This window comes from Pan paniscus, chromosome 3 (assembly GCF_029289425.2).
Source record: "Pan paniscus chromosome 3, NHGRI_mPanPan1-v2.0_pri, whole genome shotgun sequence".
NCBI lineage: Eukaryota > Metazoa > Chordata > Mammalia > Primates > Hominidae > Pan > Pan paniscus.
Window position 1 is genome coordinate 20,772,713 of NC_073252.2, and position 21,426 is coordinate 20,794,138.

The 21,426-nt window shown below is 36.2% G+C and overlaps 1 protein-coding gene and 1 non-coding gene across 5 annotated transcripts in view; both read left to right on the forward strand.

Annotated features, from left to right (window-relative positions):
- SLIT2 (slit guidance ligand 2) overlaps window positions 1-21,426 on the forward strand; it is a 379,008-nt gene that overhangs the window by 281,949 nt on the left and 75,633 nt on the right. For 2 of the 4 annotated variants that reach the window (XM_003826819.6, XM_063603740.1), the window contains exons 15-21: window positions 912-935; window positions 4,699-4,849; window positions 7,753-7,827; window positions 9,345-9,488; window positions 15,229-15,372; window positions 17,234-17,400; window positions 18,274-18,406. In XM_003826819.6, coding sequence (XP_003826867.4) covers window positions 912-935; window positions 4,699-4,849; window positions 7,753-7,827; window positions 9,345-9,488; window positions 15,229-15,372; window positions 17,234-17,400; window positions 18,274-18,406 — 838 coding nt within the window. The remainder of the gene's footprint in view (window positions 1-911; window positions 936-4,698; window positions 4,850-7,752; window positions 7,828-9,344; window positions 9,489-15,228; window positions 15,373-17,233; window positions 17,401-18,273; window positions 18,407-21,426) is intronic. The other 2 variants (XM_003826821.6, XM_063603741.1) reach the window with 1 other exon arrangement.
- Window positions 4,024-4,133, forward strand: MIR218-1 (microRNA mir-218-1). The gene has a single exon (NR_106581.1). It is a non-coding gene; the product is annotated as a microRNA mir-218-1 (primary transcript).

A 21,426-nucleotide genomic window follows, 5' to 3' on the forward strand; every position in this document is an offset into this window, starting at 1 on the left:
CCTAACAAAAGCAGCTGGCCTTCGGCTGATTAGTGAACACTGTAGAATCATATTTCTTTTTCTTCTGCCCATGAATAATAAGAGAACTGTAGACCCAATTCAAATAATACTTCTATATGTAACATTTTAACACCATATACAGCAGAAGAAATAGGCAATTGACCAAGTTAAAAAGATGCCTAGATACTTCATAGTACCTTTCCAAAATTCAAACTTAACCAGAGCCTTTTAGCTAACTCAGAATACCTTTAAAGTATGTTAAGTCTCATGTTTGTTGAATTGACCAACCTCAAGTAATTAACTGTGTTTACATTTCTTCAGAAAGTGAATTGAGACTTGGTTACATGATTTGTTTGGGCTCAGAAGTACAGGGGCGCCAGGAGGGACTCCAGATCCCTTGCTTCTTACTCTGAATGCACTTTCTCAGTTTGCATTCTCTTATTTTGCATACAACCATGAGGATGCATTTTTTCCAAAAGCTATTTTTAAAAATATTTTGGGAATATTGCATTTATTTGTAAAAAGCTAAATATGAATGCATTGTATTGATATTAAATGAAAGGCTGCCATCATTCAAATTTACTATTTGCTTTGATCTAATATTTTCCTTTTTTATGATAGAATATTTTATGTCTTTTTGGTAGTATGCTACCTAACTATTCCAGGCGTATTTCACATTCGGCAGTTAATTTCATACTAAAAAGCTAATATAAGAACCAAGCTGGTTATTGTCCATAATTATAGATGCATTTACTACTCACTGTACATTATTGTACTTCAGTCACAGCTGTGAATATACATTTTTCACTTAATTGTAGTAACTTTAGTCCATTCTTAATCTAATATAACTCATATCTCTGCTTGCTGACATTCAGGTGCATCTTCTATTTTTTTTCTCTTTTTTTATTTAGCTAAAGAACAGTATTTCATTCCAGGTAGGTTTTGCTCGGTAGTAGGACTAACTACAGACACCCTTTCCTCACCTTATAAAATATAGCTTCTAAAACTGATATGCATGCTTCTGAAAGTACAGTGGATACTCTATAGATAGATTGACTTATGCGTATATCACTTGTAGCTGTTTCCTGAAATCCTGACCTTTGCATGCAGCTTCTGATGTTAAACATATATATTATTAAACTCCACCTTTTCTTCTCTTTCTTTTACTTTGGTGCATTATCTAAAATTTCTCACAGTAGCTAAAATGTTTGAAGCTATGGCTTTCTACTTAAATCATTTTCTCTCCTTACATTGTATATCTGATCTTCCAACCTGTTTTTAAAATATAGCTAATTGAGCTGGTTTTAAAGACAGAGATCTTTCTGATGTCAAAGAGCTAGTTCTACATGAAATCAGTTACAGACACACAATTTCATTTTCAATCATGAAAATTACTTTTTAATAGATTCTTATATTTAAAAACTGTACTTATTGCTTTACTTTTGCTTCACTGTTTATAGAAAAACAGCAACTCCCTGCTGAATTATATGCAGTTGTTTCTTATTTGTTTATGACTTTACATTCTTCTATATCCAGAATTACAATATAACTCCATAAAAAAGAATATTGATGTGTGATGTGAAAGCATCAGAAGTTCATGGGCACAAAATGCCTTGAATAATTTAGGCAGATGGATAAAATGTTTCTAAGAAAAGTAATCGCAATGTTTTACCACTTCAATTGTAACACTATCAAGACTGATGATTCTAGAACTAGCTCTTTAAAATACGTTTCTTTACTTACTTTTCCTTGCCTGCCAATTGTGTAAAATGCCTCTTGACTTGTTTGTTTTAAACCATTATGTTAAGTATCGATTGGCCACATTCACCATCTCTTGGGTATATTCTAGACTATAAAAATTTTAAGAGCTATAGATTAAAAGATATTTCTACAGCGTTAGTGTACACTGTTAGTCTAACTTTCTGTATTTTCTTAAGAAGAACTCTGGGTTTAGTCTCTATTTTAAGGAGATATTTGTTAGCTTGCCATTATTGAATTACAATTTGGATAATTTTATGGATTTAGTAGATTTGGTGATATGACTTATTTTGAGCTTGAATGATCAATAGCATTGTACATTATTATACTGGCTGCATAACAAGTAATATGTTGAAAAGAACAGTTGATTGGCCTTCATTGACAATGTTTAATATTAATTACTTTACCCAATTAAGTGGTAAGTAATCTGATAGCTATTATTTAACCAGAAAAAGCCATATTCTAAACACCAGACTACCTATAGAATAAAACATTAATATGATTTAAATCCTAAAATTATGGCAGTAATGTAATTGGTATCAAATTATTCAAACTATTTCATTTAAATATACTTAATTAATAATTGGTAAGTTTAATATTTCCAGTTCACTAAATAAAGAACAAAAGTCAGGTTGTTTTCATATATTCTGATATAGTTTTTCCCTGTTACTGACAGCAGCCAAAATAGGATTTGGAAATTATCTTTTATATCAAATATCATGTCTTAAGTTTCAATTTATGATAATTTAATTTACATTCTTCAAACATGATAATTGTAGAAGCCAGGACTCAAAAGGATCATTTGGGCTTCCTCCCCTTTTTTCCAAAAATTTTAATTAAAATTTGAGTCCACCTAACAAGCCACCATAAAATAAGCATTATTACTGTTCCATTGAATGCAGATTATTTGAATTGCAAGATATCCAGTGTACCTGTCACTTAGACTTTGTGCACTTTTATTTCATTTTGGAGTAAAGCATAAATCATAAGACACCAGATCCTCAGTAAATTTCATGGCATTAACTGCCAAATGTAATGAAACGATTATATTTACCATCGCAAACTTCTTATGAGATTCTGATTCCATTTCCACTAAGACACATTATTTATAAGTTGAAAAGTTCATTGAAAAGTGTACATCACAACATAAGGATTAATCCAAATGTTGTAATGATTGTCCTTGAGGATCTCCATGATTAGTTTTTCATTCACTTTTATGTGTGTACCTCGCTACTACCATTTTATATGGCACTCTACATATTACAGTGATAAAAGAAAATCTGTCTTGCAGAGAGTTCATCTTTTTTTTTTTTTGGAGATGGAGTCTCGCTGTCTCCCAGGCTGGAGTGCAGTGGCATGATCTCGGCTCACTGCAAGTTCCACCTCCCGAGTTCATGCCATTCTCCTGCCTCAGCATCGCCGAGTAGCTGGGACTACAGGCGCCCGCAACCATGACCAGCTAATTTTTTGTATTTTTAGTGGAGACGGGTTTTCACTGTGTTAGTCAGGATGGTCTTGACCTCCTGACCTTGTGATCTGCCCGCCTATTACAGGTGTGAGCCACCGCACCCGGCCTTGAGAGTTCATCTTTTAAAGGAATCGAGAACTTAATTTGCACTATGCATCTTTTATTACATTGGTTTTCTTGTGAGACCACCGTGCTTCAAAATATTATTTATAAAATTTTACAAAGCATGACAATTCCCATCACATCATGCTATTTTTTCAATAATTCCTATAATAAAGAAAGAAGGAAGAGAGCTTAGTTTTATAAATATGTATATTAATCTTAATTGGGATTACTCTTTCTTTCCTTCTTGGTGATCTTTACTTTTGCAGGAATTCACCATTTTGGCTGTAAGTAAAAGTGTCTGATCTGAAACATAATACCCTCCCTTTTCAATCCTGATGTACCTTCTTCTAGTCTTGGTCTTTGGCACCTTTCTTTCAAGAAGAAACCACAGATCTTTTGAGCTTCTCTGTTGTCCTTGTAGCTCACCTTCAACTTCTTCCTGGATGTTGTTCCCGAAAGCTGTTGTTTCCATTCTGCAGTTCTGAGGAATGGTGGAGGCACCTTTTCCATATAGCCCCTTCTTTGTGTTTCCAGGAAATCATCGGTAGTAATACTCTTACTGTGGTCATAAACATTCTGCGGGAAGAATGCATGTCATGTAAACAGTATTACGTTTCCAGAATGTCTGTAGCTTTTCTCCTCCTTCCCTCCATTTTCCTCTTGGTCTTACCTTTGGCCTAGTGGTTGGTGTAGTGATAATGTAGCGAGATTTTCTGTTGTGCTTGATCTAACCATGTGGTTGCGAGGTATGAGTAAAACATGGTTCCGTCAAGCACCATGGAACGTCACGCAGCTTTCTACAGCATGACAAGCTGCTGAGGCTCAAATCAGGATTTTCCTGTCTCTTTCTACAAAATCAAAATGAAAAAAGAGGGCTTTTTAGGCATCTCCGAGATTATGTGAGAGGGAGAGAATAGTAAAAAGTCCATAGAAAATTTAAAAGCCTGAGTATATCTATTTGCCTTGAAAGCCCTAATTTACAATGAGATATAGGATCATGTTCATTACTGGATATATTTTCAATTCTTGACTCCGAGAAAAAAAAATAAACTTTTTAATAATTAATATCCATTGTGTGACTAGCTGTGAAATAGGCTAGAATGACTCAGAATTGGATCAGCAGAAAGTACAGCTGTGAAAAGCTCAACTTTATTAATGTTTTCCTGTCATGTGAATCTGGTCACTCTTTTTTCCAGAAAATTCCAAGCCTTTCTTTTAACCTTTCTCCTGACATCCATTGACCAAAATACCCCAAGTTGTCTCCCTGCTACATAATCTATAGTTATCTTACTTTTTTCTTCCTACAAACTAATAAATTTTCTAACCTTTAGACTCAGTATCTTTTTTTTGGTTTGAATTCTCAATAGGTACAGAAGATTATCGATCAAAATTAAGTGGAGACTGCTTTGCGGATCTGGCTTGCCCTGAAAAGTGTCGCTGTGAAGGAACCACAGTAGATTGCTCTAATCAAAAGCTCAACAAAATCCCGGAGCACATTCCCCAGTACACTGCAGAGTTGTAAGTTCATCCCCCAACAAAATTCTGGTTGGGATGGAGGGAATGAAAGCATTAAAGCATAGGAATGTTTGTCTTGCCATTTTTATTATTAATAATTGCATTGATTTTAATTAATATGCATTACATTGGCATAACTCTATTTTGTACAAGAATATATTAGAGGCTACCTTCGTTCATCTTTCTAGCCAACCATACGATTAAGTACAGAAACTAATTTGTCTCTCAAAATTCAGTAAGCACTTCATACTAATAACAATGGTATTTATTTGATGCTTATGTATTGGGTATTATTTATTCCCAATTTGTTTTCTAAGTACTTAGTTTTTTAACGTATTTAATCCTTATAACAACTAAATAAAGTAGTTTGAGAGCCTCCATTTTCAATCTCTGTAAACTATCAATAGATTTAAGGAGTCTGTCTTACCTAATTTACTACTTCATTGACTTACGGGCAGAAGGATTCAGTGATTATCAAGTATTAAAGTAGAAAGGATGGCTTTTTCTGAACAATGCAAGAAAGGCTGAAACGGCAGAATATGATGGTATTTACACTTAACAGCCTTAACACAGGACCTTGCACATACTAAGTGCTAAAGTGTTTGTTGGAGCACTTACAGATTCTATGCCCATGCATGGTTTGCCTTTACTGACTTTATTTATAAGAAGAGGACCTTTAATGTTGGTGTTCTAACAATTCAGGGAAAAACCTAGCAAAACCTCATCATTCTCTAAACATCTTAGCCATGTTTATATATAGCACCATCTGGTATTTGTCATTTACTGCTTTGCAAAGTTCGTTGTCTGTTTGTTTGTATATAATCCTTCCATCTTTAACTAGATTATAGCTCCTTGATGACAGGGATTGTGTGTTATTGTTTATCTCTCAGTGTGCCTATACTCATGCCTGTACTTAATTAATTTTTAGCAATTTGAATAACTAAAAATAAAGTAATGCCTTTCAAAGAGTTGACAGAAACCCACTATCTTGTAGTTATAGTGATTTTTTTTTTTTTTTACTCCTGTTAGTTGATGAAGCTATTTCACAGCTCCAGGAATTTTAGAAATGCATGGAGTCCATGCAACCAAGGCCCTGAACTTTATTTTTTATAGTCATATAGGGATTTATGCTTATTACCTATAATACTACAAACAAGTGATACCTTCCAGCACAATAGTACTTTTTTTTTTTTTTTTGAGACAGAGTCTCACTCTCTCACCCAGGCAGGAGTGCAGTGGCACAATCACAGCTCCCTGTAGCCTTGGCCTCCTGGGCGCAAGGGATCCTCCCACCTCAGTCCCCCACCCCCATCTCCCCAAGAAGCTGGGACCTCAGGCATGCACCACCACACCCAGCTAATTTTGTACTTTTTGTAGAGATGGGATTTTGCCCTGTTGTCCAGGCTGGTCTTGAACTCCTGAGCTCAAGCAATCCTCCTGCCTCTGCCTCTCAAAGTGCCAGGGTTACAGGCATGAGACACTGCCCCTGGCCTAGCACTTTAAATAAGTTTGTTTGTCATGGAGGAATTATAGTGGAAACTAGCCTCCAATTTAGACTTCAGCAAATGTGTGTAATGTAAGAGATTTATAATTTTTTAAATTATACAATAAAATCAGTACTGAGAATAAAATATTTGCAAGTCATGTATCTAATAAGGCACATATTCAGAATATATACAGAACTCTTATAATTTAGATTAAAAGGTATTTTACTCAGCTAATGAATGGTTAAATTATTCATATTGACCTTTCTCCAAAGAACATATACAAATGTCCAATAAACACATGAAAAACTGCTCAATATCATTAGTTATTAGGGACATTCCAATCAAAACCACAATGAGATGCCATTTTAGACCCACTGGAATGGCTAAAAAAAAAACAAACAAACAAAAACAAAAAGGGAGAGTAACATAGTGGAAGAAATTGAAACCCTCATACATTGCTGGTCTGAATGTAAAGCTTCTATGGAAATCTTTTTTGCTATTTCTCAAAGAGTTAATCACGGTTTACCATGTGATCCAGCAATGCCCCTCCTATGTATATGTCCAAAAAACGACAACATATATCCAGGCAGAAACGTGCACACCATGTTCATAGCAGCATTATTTATAGCCATCAAAGAATGGAAGCAACACAAATGCCTCCTAACTGATAAATGGATAAACAAATGTGTCATGCCTATGTAATGAAATATCATTCAGTCTTAAAAAATAATGAAGCACTGCCATATGCTACAACAGGAATAAGACATTACACAAAGCAAAAGAAGCCAGACAGAAAAGGCTACATCTTACATGATTCCGTTTATGCAAAATGCCCAGAATAGGAAAATTAGTAAAAGCAAAAAGTAACCTGGTGGTTGCCAAGGACTGTGGGGGAACAGCCACCAGGAGTGACTGGTAATAAGTATGGGGTTTCTTTTGGGGGTAGTGAAAATGTTCTGGAATTAGATAGCAAAGATGGTTCCACAACTGAATTGTACGACTCTTAAAGGGTAAATGTTCTGGCATGTGGATTGCATTCTAATAAAGCTGTAATTTTTGTTCCAATTGTGAAGCAAACGATTAGGGAAAAAACAGTCTAGAAATCCTTTTTAGTGGGGACGATAGTGGAAAAAATTAGAGAAAATTTGTTCTAGAGATTACTGAGAGCTGGTTTTGATCTTTGTTTTTTGTTTTTTTTTTTTTTTTACTGTGTGCTTCCTAACATTTTATTTTGATGATTAAAATTTGAATAAAATGAGAAAAAATATCAGTATGTTCCACAAATCTTCTGTGATTTATGTATTTCCTTTTATTTTCCTGGTATCATTAAATAATGTTAGAATTCATTTTGAGAAATCAAATTTAATCCTTTCCTAACTATTGGTAATAAAACTTCTCTATTCCTTCTTTTTTCTTCAGGCGTCTCAATAATAATGAATTTACCGTGTTGGAAGCCACAGGAATCTTTAAGAAACTTCCTCAATTACGTAAAATGTAAGTCACTTGTTAGCTATTTTTTTTTTATTTCTGTAGCATTTTTTTGGTGTTCATTTCAGTTAAGTTTCTTAGAAAATTAGAAAATACTAAAAATCCTGGGAAATTTCCCTATGATGATGACCTGTAACATGAATTTAGGGTAATCTCTGCAAGGGACTTTTCTGTGTGTTCAGCAGTGTCAATCACATTTTCTGTAGCAGAGCCTAAGCATCTTACTTTAACTCAGACAGCTGGTCTGTTATGTGGCCACAGCAGGAATCCAGCAATCTAAGCACATTAAAATGGGTTCAGTAATGTTTTGTAACTTCCTTTACTATTCCCCAAACCATGCTGTTATTTTTTTTTTTTCATGTCAACTATTGGACTTTTTTGCTTCATTAAACTTTCATTAGAAGATAGTCAAAATTAATGATTGGTAAACTGGCTTGATAGCTCATCTGTGTTGCTACATGTCCACAACTCATATTTTAAAATAAGTTCATAAGCTCAGCAGTTTCAGCAACACTCAGTGGGTTACTCCATGCCCCTGGGGAGGTGTGACGGGGAGACAGGACATAGGTCAATAGCATGGGACCAATGGAGCGCCCTCACACATGCAGAAACATCAGCATCAGCTCACTTCAGCTGTGTGTCCATATATGTAACTGGCCCATAGTCCCATAGACTGTAAGTTACTGAACAGACTACTTGTACAGATGGCATCCATATTAGCCTACCTCCCAAATGGTTTCTGATATCTTAATTGCCCTCCTTTTTCACTGTTATGAAATGTACTTTCTTTTTAGCTATAAGATGATTTCCCATGCAACAAATATTTATTAAGAAGCTACTGTGTGCAATTCTCTCAGAGAAATTAAAATATGCATAAAAATGATCCTTGTTTGGGAGACACTCCTGGTCTTGGAGTGATCAGTGAGAAAGAGAAAGAAAAAGCCTATAAACAGTTGACCTCAACTAGATACTCTTGCCTTCTGGCAAGCATTGTAGTAGTTGGTATCATACGTAATACTGACAGTTAATTTGGTTGTTTCAACACATTATTACATGAGACGTTCTTCTGGGAATAAACCCATATTCAAATACATTTCTGATGCTATATATAAAACACTAATACATTTTAGCCCATCTATCTCCACCTAGTTGCCTTCTTTTAGTCATTATCATTTGACAATTTTAATCAGGGACTTTTTTTGAAAAGTTTCTTGTTAGGTTTTATAGATGGCATAAAGGTTTGTGTAACCCAATACCTGACCTCAAGAATTTTATACTCCTGGAGACCCTTGGAGAGTATGACATGAGTCACGCTGGCATTTTTTACCACAGACATTCCCTGTTAGTATTATTGTCCCTTTGTCTTGATGGTGTAAGGAAGTGGAATCTTTTCAGAGCCCTGGCAGTGCTGGGCAGTGAAAAGTTGGAAAACTTGGATCATTAGAAGAAAATTATCAACTATGTTTCAATTCCCGCCTTGTTAGAAATTATTTAAAACCTTTGTTCCAACAATTTTTATTTAGAAACTTTAGCAACAATAAGATCACAGATATTGAGGAGGGAGCATTTGAAGGAGCATCTGGTGTAAATGAAATACTTCTTACGAGTAATCGTTTGGAAAATGTGCAGCATAAGATGTTCAAGGGATTGGAAAGCCTCAAAACTTTGTAAGTATTTGTACTTGCATTGCAGTTCTTCTACCAAAGGATTGCAGCTCGTTGTTCATTATAATCCTGGGAGAGAGAAACACCTACTTTTACCCACCCCACTCCCTCTATCTCTTTCACATTCTCTCTGTTACACACACATACACACTGCTACACACACACACACATATTGTGAATGCAAATGGTCCCTTACCCCAATATTCCTGCCTTTGATGTGTGTTACACACACACACACACACACACACACGTATTGTGAATGCAAATGGTTCTTTACCCCAATATTCCTGCCTTCGATGTGTTCATAGCAGATGATCAGGAGCGTTCCCCATGGCTTCTGTCTCTTCTACAAAATAGATCATCCTTGTTCCAGTGCTTATATGGATCTGACTACCCTGTCCTGCCTCAAAATGGTCATTTTATTTCCTTGTCTTCAAACACCTCTCTATACTATACTTCCTCTTGGCCCAATGACTGTAAGCTTTAGAATCCCCTTGAATCTCTGCAGTAGAATAATTCTAACAGCTTATCTGGAGACTACTGTTTTTTGCCCCTGCAAGGTCTCAGTGTAAAAGAAAGACAAGCTGGTGATATATCTTCCACTGTTTTTTCAAAGAAAACATGCTAAGAGTTATGTCTACTTGCTCAGGGGTAGGGTGTTTGGGGGAAAAAATTATATATGTTTCCAAAGAGTTGTTGTCCAAGAAATATGGGGATTAGATTGAGGTATTTCAATCAAACATACTTACAACACTTTTGTATTACTTGAATTTTTCATGTGGCATACACACAGGCATATACACACATATACATTGTATCTAAAAAGTATATAATTATGTTTGACAAAAGTGGTAGCCTAAAAATTGGAAGAAAGACAAACCAAACTCTGAAGCCTTTAGAAGGCAGAAAGGAAAATATTTGTAACCAAGAAGCAGTCCTTGGTGATTGTAGTAGGGAGTCTGTCTCCCCCAAACCCACGATCCTGCCCCGCACAGCCTGTGAGAGCCATGTATGACCAGTGGGCTGAAGGCTGAGTCCATTGTCTGCTCTTTATCAGATACAGAGGGAGAAGGGCATTCCCACAGCCAGCAAGATGTGTTTATAGCATCCCAAATTCAAATCCCCACCCCCAAAGCCCTCCCTGCACCTAAGAGCAGAAGTGCATTCCTTGAGTTTTGCAGGAATAGCCTGAAACCTGACCACCCAGCAGGACCAGTCTGGGACCTGCTGACCCATCCCAAGGGCTAACTTGGTGCCCTTTCAAAATGATAGGCAAACATTCACTCAGCCTTGTGATGAAAGAGATACTGAGGACTGGGCGCGGTGGCTCATGCCTGTAATCCCAGCACTTTGGGAGGCCAAGGTGGGCAGATCACGAGGTCAGGAGTTCAAGACCAGCCTGGCCAATATAATGACATCCGGTCTCTACTAAAAATACAAAAATTAGCCAGTCATGGTGGTACACGCCTGTAGTCCCAGCTACTCGGGAGGCTGAGGCAGAAGAATCGCTTGATCCTGGGAGGCGGAGATTGCAGTGAGCCGAGATTGCTCCACTACACTCCAGCCTGGGTGACATAGTGAGATTCTGTCTCAAAAAAAAAAGAAAAGAAAAGAGAGATACTGAGGAATGTGTAGGAAGAGGATAGAAAAGAGACCACAGGTGGCTGCATCTAACCTTTTCCAGAGTTGTCTCAGGTAAAATACAAATATTACAACAGCAGAAGGCTCCCTTTTCAAACAACAGTTAAAAGACTTTCTTGATACTGGAACCTTCTCCTGGCAGGGAAGTACCTTGGAGTGGGAGGAAGGCGGTAGGCTGTAACTCCAGCTGTATGCATGTCTTCAGGCGGCCATAATGAGCTTCCACAGACTGGATTGCTTACACAACAGAAACTGATTTTCTCATCATTCTGGAGGCTAAAAGTTCAAGATGGAGGTGCTGACAGGGTGGGTTTCTGATGAGGCCTCGCTTCTGGGCTTCTAGACAGTCACCTTCTCACTGTTTCTTCAAATGAGTTTTCTTCTATCTGCTCATAGGGAGAGAGAGTGAGCTGCCTGGTATCATTTTCTTCTTGTAAGGATGGCAGTCCGTCAGAATGGGATCCACACAATCTCACTCAACCTCAATCACCTCCCTAAAGTCCCTCTTTCCAAATATACTCATACGTATGTTCTGATAAATGTGTCATTAGGCAACGTTGCCATTGTGCGAACATCCTAGAGTGGACTTACACAAACCTAGATGGTATGGCCTACCACATACCTGGGCTATATGGCACAGCCTATTGCTCCTGGGCTACAAACCTGTGCAGCATGTTACTGTACTGAATACTGTAGGCAATTGTTACTAACACAACGTAAAGTATTTGTGTATCTAAACATACTAAACAGAAAAGAACAATAAAAAAGATGGTACAAAATATTTAAAATACTTCACCTGTGTAGGGCACTTAACAAGAATGGAGCTTGCAGAACTGGAAGTTTCTCTGGGTGAGTGAATGAGTGAGTGGTGAGTGAACGTGAGGGCATAAGACATTACTGTACACTAACATAGGCTTTATAAACACTGTACACGGCCTGGCACGGAGGCTCACACCTGTAATTCCAGCACTTTGGGAGGCCAAGGCGGGTGGATTACTTGAGGTCAGGAGTTCCAGGACCAGCCTGGCCAATATGGTGAAACCCCATCTCTACTAAAAAATACAAAAATTAGCCAGGCATAGTGGCAGGCACTTGTAATCCCAGCTACTTGGGAGGCTGAGACAGAAGAATTGCTTGAACCCGGGAGGCGGAGGTTGCAGTGAGCAGAGATCGCACCATTGCCCTCCAGCCTGGGTGACAAGAGTGAAACTCTGTCGCAAAACAAACAAACAAACAAACAAACCACTGTACAACTGTACACTTAGGCTTCACTAAACTTATTTTTTAAATGTATTTCTTCAGTAATAAATTAAGGTTAGCTTACTGTAACTTTTTTACTTTATGAACTTTTTAATGTTTTAACTTTTTTTACTCTTTTGTAATAACACTTAGCTTAAACACATTGTTCAGCTGTATAAATTTTTTACTTTTATATTTATATAAGAATTTTTTATTTTCTATTATTCTTTTCTTTATTCTTTTCTGTTTTTTTAAATTGTTTGATTTACTTACTTTTGCATTTTTAAACTGTTTTGTTAAAAACTAAGAAACAAACACATACATTAGCCTAGGCCTGCCCAGTGTCAGGATAATCAATATATCAATATTACTGTCATCTCCCTCCACACCTTGTCCCAGTGGAAGGTCTTCAGGGGCAATAACATGCAAGGAGCTATCATCTCCTAGGATAACAAACAATACCTTCTTCTGGAATACCTCCGGAAGGACCTGCCTGAGGCTGTTTTATAGTTAACCTTTTGTTAATAAGTAGAAGTACACTCTAAAATAACAATAGTATAACAAATACATAAACCAATAATATAGTTGTTTATTGTCATTATGGAGTATTATGTGCTGTACATAAGTGTTTGCTATACTTTTATACAACTGGCAGCACGGTAGGTTTATTTACACCAGTATCACCACAAACATGAGTAGTGTGTTGGGCTATGGCATTATGATGGCCATGACATCTTGAGGCAATAGGAAATTTTCAGCTTCCTTGCAATCTTATTGGACAAATTTTGTATAGCTCTACTTGACCAAAATATTGTTCTATGGTGCATGAATGTACAGTCACATTTGGGGGTTAGGGCTTCAAAATACGAATTTGAGGGGGACACAGTTCAACCCGAAACACCACCTCAAGGAACTTATATCAAAGTATTTCTTCTTGTTTTGTTTTTCATTCACAGGACTCTCCCTGTGAAAAGTTATCTAAATTCCACTTTCTCCTTTCATTGTATTTCTGTGGATGTTTTTGAAGTGCTTATGTTTTAGCACCTGAGACAGATATTCACGGACTCCCTCCTTAATCTAGTTAGGTTCCAACAAGCGTCATAGAGCAGTTTAGAACCAAACTCAGGGTAGTCAATCCTAGAATAGTTTTATCTGAACATACCTATTCTTGGTGTCTTTTGTCTTGGAGCTATGAAGATTTTGAGAGCACATTTCCATTCCCCCTAGGCTTCTTAACCCTAATAGGCCACTTACTAATTCATATACATAGTTCAGCCAGTCATTGAATTCCTTGACATTACAGGTGAAATTTGTGCATATGTGTGCTTATGGATTTTTCTAGCAACAGAGATCAAACTTTTCTCTTTTTAAAAATTTTTATTTATTTATTTATTTATTTGAGACGGAGTCTCGCTCTGTCGCCCAAGCTGGAGTGCTGTGATGCTATCTCAGCTCACTGCAAGCTCCACCTCCTGGGTTCACGCCAGTCTCCTGCCTCAGCCTCCTGAGTAGCTGGGACTACAGGTGCCCGCCACCACGCTCGGCTAATTTTTTTGTATTTTTAGTAGAGACCAGGTTTCACTGTGTTAGCCAGGATGGTCTCGATCTCCTGACCTCGTGATCCACCCGCCTCGGCCTCCCAAAGTCCTGGGATTACAAGCATGAGCCACCGGACCTGGCCCTCAAACTTTTCTTTAACTTCCCCCAGGGGCATGTGACTCCAGCAAGATTAAGACCCAGTGCTCTTCATCATTTATGACAAAGGAAAGCGCTGATAGGAATGCTTTTCTGTTGTGCATTTGTTTTCTAACATAAAACGATCCCTTCATAAGGAGAGCATCATCTTTTCTTATCTGTGACTTCGCAGAATGCAAAAGTTTATATTTCTTATTTATTATAGGGCAACCTAGAATTTTAAAGTGACACTTTGTTTCTTTATTTTTACCTCTCTTTTTCACATTCTTCAATATTTTAGTAGCCAACTTATGTTTAGAAAAATTAAGGAATAATTTAATTTTTCAGGAATTCTGAATACGATTTATGGCAACTATTCATATACTCATAACTATTTTCACATGGGACTTTGAGCTTTTTGTTCAGTTTTTAAGCCAGACCAATAAATAATTAGAAAAGAATTGATAATTGAGCCAAAACTTTAGCAGTAACAAGGAAATGACAATAGTGTTAATCCTATAATGACAATGACTAAAAAAAAAAAAAGGTATTTTTTCATGGTAAACCTTTTAAAACTTTATTGTGGATATGGGATCTGTTACCGCTGCCTCTTTTTAAGTTCTCAACTTAAAACAATGAGCTAATTTTCATAAATAAAATTATTCGTGTAGTCTTTGTGGATATTCTGTCCATTTTGGCGCCCCTAGCCCATGTTTGACATTGACTCAGTGTGTAAGTCCCTGAGATGCCCTCAGTTCTTCATCTGCAGTGGCTATTGATTCCTTTCTGCCTCCGTTCTGTTCAACCTCAAATGTAATACTACCCTGAATACACAAATCACAGGGCTCCGAGGACTCAGAGAGCCGTAGGTGAATTAGGACATTATGCAGTCATGCAAACATAATTGTAGCATCAAAGGAAAACATTCTTCCCTCATCATGGGATTATAAATCCATGCCTAGACTCACCGTGCCTTTTGTAACTGAGATTAATCATTGGCAACTCAAAGCATTTCATTCTTGCAAGATATTCCCAGTATATATTCATAGCAATATCTAATAGCAAGAGAACATTTTTAAAAAGTAGTAATGAATGCTACATATTTGCAAGGATCATTTCGATCCTCAGATAGGCAAAATTGATTGCCTGATGCTTTGTCTCCATAACAATGTCCTTTTTTTCCCCTCAGGATGTTGAGAAGCAATCGAATAACCTGTGTGGGGAATGACAGTTTCATAGGACTCAGTTCTGTGCGTTTGCTTTCTTTGTATGATAATCAAATTACTACAGTTGCACCAGGGGCATTTGATACTCTCCATTCTTTATCTACTCTGTAAGTATGAAAAATAGCCTTTATGTATTACTTGAGCCATTTATTATATTTGTTAATGTATTTAATATATTATTAAGCATTTCATTAAAATGTGATCAAGGGTTTTAGGACTTAAAAAAGGACAAACTTGTTCACATCAAATTTATTTAAATTTTTAAAAAATATTACCTACTATCTTAGATTAAATTTTAACAAAAAATTATAGTATTGTTCAGTGAATTATTTTTCATAGTGATATGATCAATAATGTAGCTTAATTCCAAATTTTAGAATTATTATAACTTGATAGTGCTGCATATAAAAGAAATGTTACAGATTTTTGCCAGTGTTCTCACATTGGAGTATTTTCAGTATAAGTATTATAAAAGGAGAATTGATAGAGTTATTGCCAACAAACTTGCTCAAAAGGATCAGCTGGGCACAGTGGCTCACGTCTGTAATTCCAGCACTTTGGGAGGTTGAGGCGGGCGGATTACTTGAGGTCAGGAGTTCGAGACCAGCCTGGCCAACATGGCGAATCCCTGTGTTTACTAAAAATACAAAAAAAAAAATTAACCAGGCGTGGTGACAGGTGCCTGTAGTCCCAGCTACTCGGGAGGGTGAGGCAGGAGAACTGCTTGAACTGGGGAGGCGGAGGTGGCAGTGATCCAAGATTGCATCACTGCACTCCAGCCTGTATGACAGAGCGAGACTCCATCTCAAGGAAAAAAAAAAAGAATCATTTGAAATGACAGGAGATATATTAGGATGACCAGATCAAAAATAAAAGCTGTTTACTATAGGGGGTCTACTATGATATTAGCAAAATATTGAAGAAATAGGTTGAGCTGATCTAAGAGAATATTTTTTGTAGACAGCTTAAAAATAAAGAGTGTTTGTAGGCCTATAGACAGAATTCAAGAAATGTAAATAAATAAATAAATAAAATTTAAAAGTAAAAAAAGCCACACACCTCCAAACAATGTATTTCAGGTCTATTATATGTCAGTATCTAAAAAGCAGCATTTGAAATTATTAATTATCTAACTGATAAGATTTCTCAGTAACGGTGGCATGCAAATATACTAATCTAACTTAAAAGGAGGGGAATAAAGATAGAGAAAAAAGTTCATAGCTCAAGTCAGTGAAGAAATAATTTGAGAGAAGCATCCATCCATCAGCAAAGTACTTAATCCTCTTTTTGCATAAAATGTGACATTTTACATTGAGTGACTAATTTGCACATATTAAAGATGGCATGTTTATAAATAATGAGATTGTCAATAGGTTTATGCTGAAGTGGTGAGATGCCAGAAGTATTGAAATTTGTAGAAGTAAATTCATTTTTATAACTGGCATTTAATCAACTCAGCTGTCAGTTTAGATGGGAAACCTATTCTCTAGAGCAAATAAGAGATGGAAATCTTGAGATGACAAATTAATGAATTAGCTGTTGTCAGGTTAAACTCAATAATATAAGGTAATCAGCCTTCATCTTTATATTAAATTACTGCATTATCAGTGCGAAGTTTGACAGCAAGTCAGATTTCTGACAAGTTTAAATTATTTCTAAATGAAATATCTATCAGGATCCACTGTATAAACCCCAAATTCTACCTTACCTTATTTTTTGCATGAAATCATGTGAAGAATTACCTTATGTAAAAGTGTTGTTACTGCTTAAGTTCCAAGCATAAATATTTTATCAAAAAAAATGCATCTCATATACTGCATGTGATTCTGAGTAAGAATGGGGACAGGGAATGCAAAGAAGAAGGAATCATTCCAGCGGAAATAGTGTGGAGAAGGGTAGCTGGGGTTTAGAGAAGGAAGAAGATGAAACCCCAGACTAAACTGTGCATCGTTTGCCTGTGGCTCTTAGAAACCTCTTGGCCAATCCTTTTAACTGTAACTGCTACCTGGCTTGGTTGGGAGAGTGGCTGAGAAAGAAGAGAATTGTCACGGGAAATCCTAGATGTCAAAAACCATACTTCCTGAAAGAAATACCCATCCAGGATGTGGCCATTCAGGACTTCACTTGTGATGACGGTAAGAAATACTTATCAACTCTTTGATTGTCAGGCATTCACATGCCTGTTCCGATGCAGCTTTGCACAAATCTACAGCATAGTTCAGCTCAGCAAATAATGATCGTGTATCTTTTGCTTTGTTGTTTGGGTTTTGTTTTAGTGCCAGGACACTTACTTTCTTAGACTTGCCTTCCACATTTGAGTCTACTTGATGTGCATTTCTGAATGTTTTAGATTTTCTAGTTTCCAACTTGTGGTTGGTCTTATTTATATAGCTTCATTTTAACTTTTCTTTATTACCCTAGGCATGTTTTTTAGTACCTACCATTTTCAAAGGATAAAAGAAATTAACTTACAGAAGTTTTAGTAAATCTGACAAAAATACTAGTTGTCACTTTTTAATGCTCTTTCTGTATCATCACATTTCATTCTCATATAGCCCTATCAGGTACATAGAACAAGTTCTATTATTATTGCCAATGAACAGAGAGCTAATTTGAGCTTTATAAATGAGGGACCTAAACTTTTAAGTTAATATATTCCCTTATGTCTCTTCATATCTGTTTCCATGCCGTTTCTCTGTAATTCACTTTACATTTATATATTCTAATTAAAAATATAATTTGTACAAATAACTATTTCCATTGTATTGGTAATTGTAATTACAGTTTACAAATTGCAAGCCATTTTCCAGAATTCTTCCCTAGGCAGTCTGAAAACAGTCCTATATAGAACTTACGGTATCAATTAGTAAGTACTGAATGTCCCGCAAATAAATGATTATGTAGCTTAAGACTCTTGTGTTTGTTAAGTTAATTTAAAGGCATAAAATCCCTTCTAGCACCTTCAAGACCACAAATCTTGGTTTTCCTGTATTTCCTCTGCGATTTAGGAAATGATGACAATAGTTGCTCCCCACTTTCTCGCTGTCCTACTGAATGTACTTGCTTGGATACAGTTGTCCGATGTAGCAACAAGGGTTTGAAGGTCTTGCCGAAAGGTATTCCAAGAGATGTCACAGAGTTGTGAGTAGAGCTTGTCTTTCTTTTCTTTTCTTTTTCCTTGATGATAAATGTTTCATACACCCAGAGGAATGGACAAAAATCTTTACAATCTTCTTTACAAATCATATTCTAAGGCCAGTTAATTATTATCCTGTAAAATGGTAAACAAGTAATGCAAAAGCTACTTTAGAGGCCCTTGGGAATTGCTCTGTGTGTGTGTGTGTGTGTGTGTGTGTGTGTGTGTGTGTGTGTGTGTGTGTGTATGCTATAAGATTTCTCAGTGCCTTTACTATGCTAAGGTGTACTATGACTCTTCAAGAAACAATGGTAAAATATAAGGTATCTTTCACATTTATTTGTTCCTATACCCCTTTTCTCGTGGAGCATCTTACAAGACTAATGGCCCATGGAATGCACTTTGGGAAATGCTTTATATTTAATTTACTTACAGTCTAGGCTATTCTGTACAGGAAACTTTTTTTTTTTACCTCTGTGACCCCTAGGAGAAAATTTTACCACATGGGATAAACAACTATCTGGTATATGGAAGAAACTAGCATAATCTCTTCCCTTAAGAAGAGATGCTGCTTTTGGAGGCTTGAATCAAAGTCCTTTAGATCCTAAAGGGTATGGGACCAATTATCCTTGACATTTTCATAACTGATATTTAACCACAAATTATATGGCCAATATATACACATCTCAACCTTCTTCTGCACTGCCCACACTCCCTTGGCTGCCTCATGCTACAATTGCAGAATGGAATTCATTAGAGAATATGCTGCCAGAATAATGATGCTTCCATGCCCCATTCATTCCATTCCTTTGTCTCTAAACTGTCATATTCTGGATATGCTTGATCTGAATACAATTGAGTCACTTTGCCTGTTTATTTTTTATCTATGTGGAACTATGGATCAATAATGATTTAAACCCAAATGTAATTTATGCAGATGTGTATCAGTTATTTGTGCAGATGCACACACATATTCCAAATGAGCAGGTTTGACAAACTTTTGACAGTGTGCAACATAGGTAATGAGGTTCAAGGGCATGTCATTTCAATTTTTAAAGATGTTATTTTCAAATCACATGCAATTCTTTAAACCCTAAGTTTGATCCTGAATAGAACACTTAGAGGAAAAAGGCACAATCTTAGCACATGTGCTTAGAACATGGCTCTTAGATTTGAACTGCTGTTAAGTGCTCAGGTCCTCTCTCACTACCAATCACATTGGTTAATCAACTGGAAGGACTATTTTATATGTATATGTGTGTAATTAAATATTTAATTCTTATAGTAATGTTTTTTATTTCAGAAGATCACATAGGGATATTCCGAAACCCTCCTCTGTGGGAAGGCTAGATGCCTATAGAATATTCTGTGTCCACAGGATGGGGAACATCACACACCGGGGCCTGTCTTGGTGTGGGGGGATGGGGGAGGGATAGCATTAGGAGAAATACCTAATGTAAATGGCAAGTTAGTGGGTGCAGCAAACCAGCATGGCACATGTATACATACGTAACAAACCTGCATGTTGTGCACATGTACCCTAGAATTTAAAGTATAGTAAAAAAAAAAATATATAAAGCCGAGATAGTTAAAATAAAAAATAAAAAAAGAATATTCTGTGTCCAAAGCATTAATTTTAGGAGTACACCAATGAAGAACTTACACTCAGACCACCTTTGATGCTAAATCCCTTCTTCTACAATTTTAACTGGACTATGTATTGGTCACTGTACTCTATTCCCATTAAATAACTTTAAACATTTCTTACTAAGCTCCATTGGACATCCTGCTTGGTGCATACCCTGTGCTATCTACAGCATATTTCAACTATTCAAAAAGTTGAATTTTCAATCTATTTTACTACAAATTATTAAAAGGTAGTCTTTTTTTCCAATGAAAGTTTGTTATAGAGATGAGAAAAATATTAGCTTATCTGTTTTGAATTCAAGTTTTACCCCCTAGAGAGCTTATTCTTGTAACCTTACCAAGTCAGCAGAATCCTTCTTAGCAGTAACATATATGCATGTATTAGAAGAATTTCATATGTGTATTACATTAAATAATTTAAGATTTTGGCAAAAATTAGTATTATTGGTGGACTAGTTTTAACAAATGGTATCCATTATTTTTAATCAGTTCCATATAACTTCTGCCTTAGATTATTTTACATATAAACATTCATAGCGCACATTCTGAATCTTTTTGACCTTCTGCTGTGTTTTCTGGAATAAACGGAGAGTGCTGAACTATATAGGGTGATGCTTCCCTCTAGTGGTATCAAGAAAAACTTAGGTAGAGGAAAGAAAAAAATGGAGAGGGGTCGAAGAAATATCAAGTCCAAAAATTTAGGTAGACATGATGAGTCTATATAACATAGACCCAATTATTTATCAAACATTAATTATATTTTCTGATAACTGGTGCCTTTTATATCATTGTTTTTATTTTGAAATATTGGGAATAAATTATCATCTTAGGCAACTTCTCAGCTACTTCTATATCCAGAAAAAATACCAACTTCAACCTGGAATCTTGAAATGGACCACAACATTGGGGTAGGAAGGGCCACATGTTCAATGTCCCAGAAGTGTGTGTGGGCACATGTATAGCCAGATGGCCCCAGTTTCTGAATGACATTTGTACCCTTCACCATCTATGTTCTAGGAAAAACAGCCTTGGAAGGAGATGAAATTTATTTTCCTTATTGTGACATAATAGATATAACTTCAGGCATTCGATTATCTCTGTATCCTGCCAGTTAGCCCAAAGCCTATTTTCTGATTATTCTCCTGACTCTAATAAGAAGGGAAAGTTTACTTATATATGGTTATTTGATTATTGCTGTTACATATATATATATATTTATACACTTCATCAATTTATATTCTATAAAATCTCCTAATGTTATCATCACCAAGAAGATATATGCTGGTTACAACTATTTTTAAACTTAAACCTAATATGTTCAAATCCCCAAATATGCCTTTAATGTGTCCATTGTTATTCACTAAGTGTATTGACACAT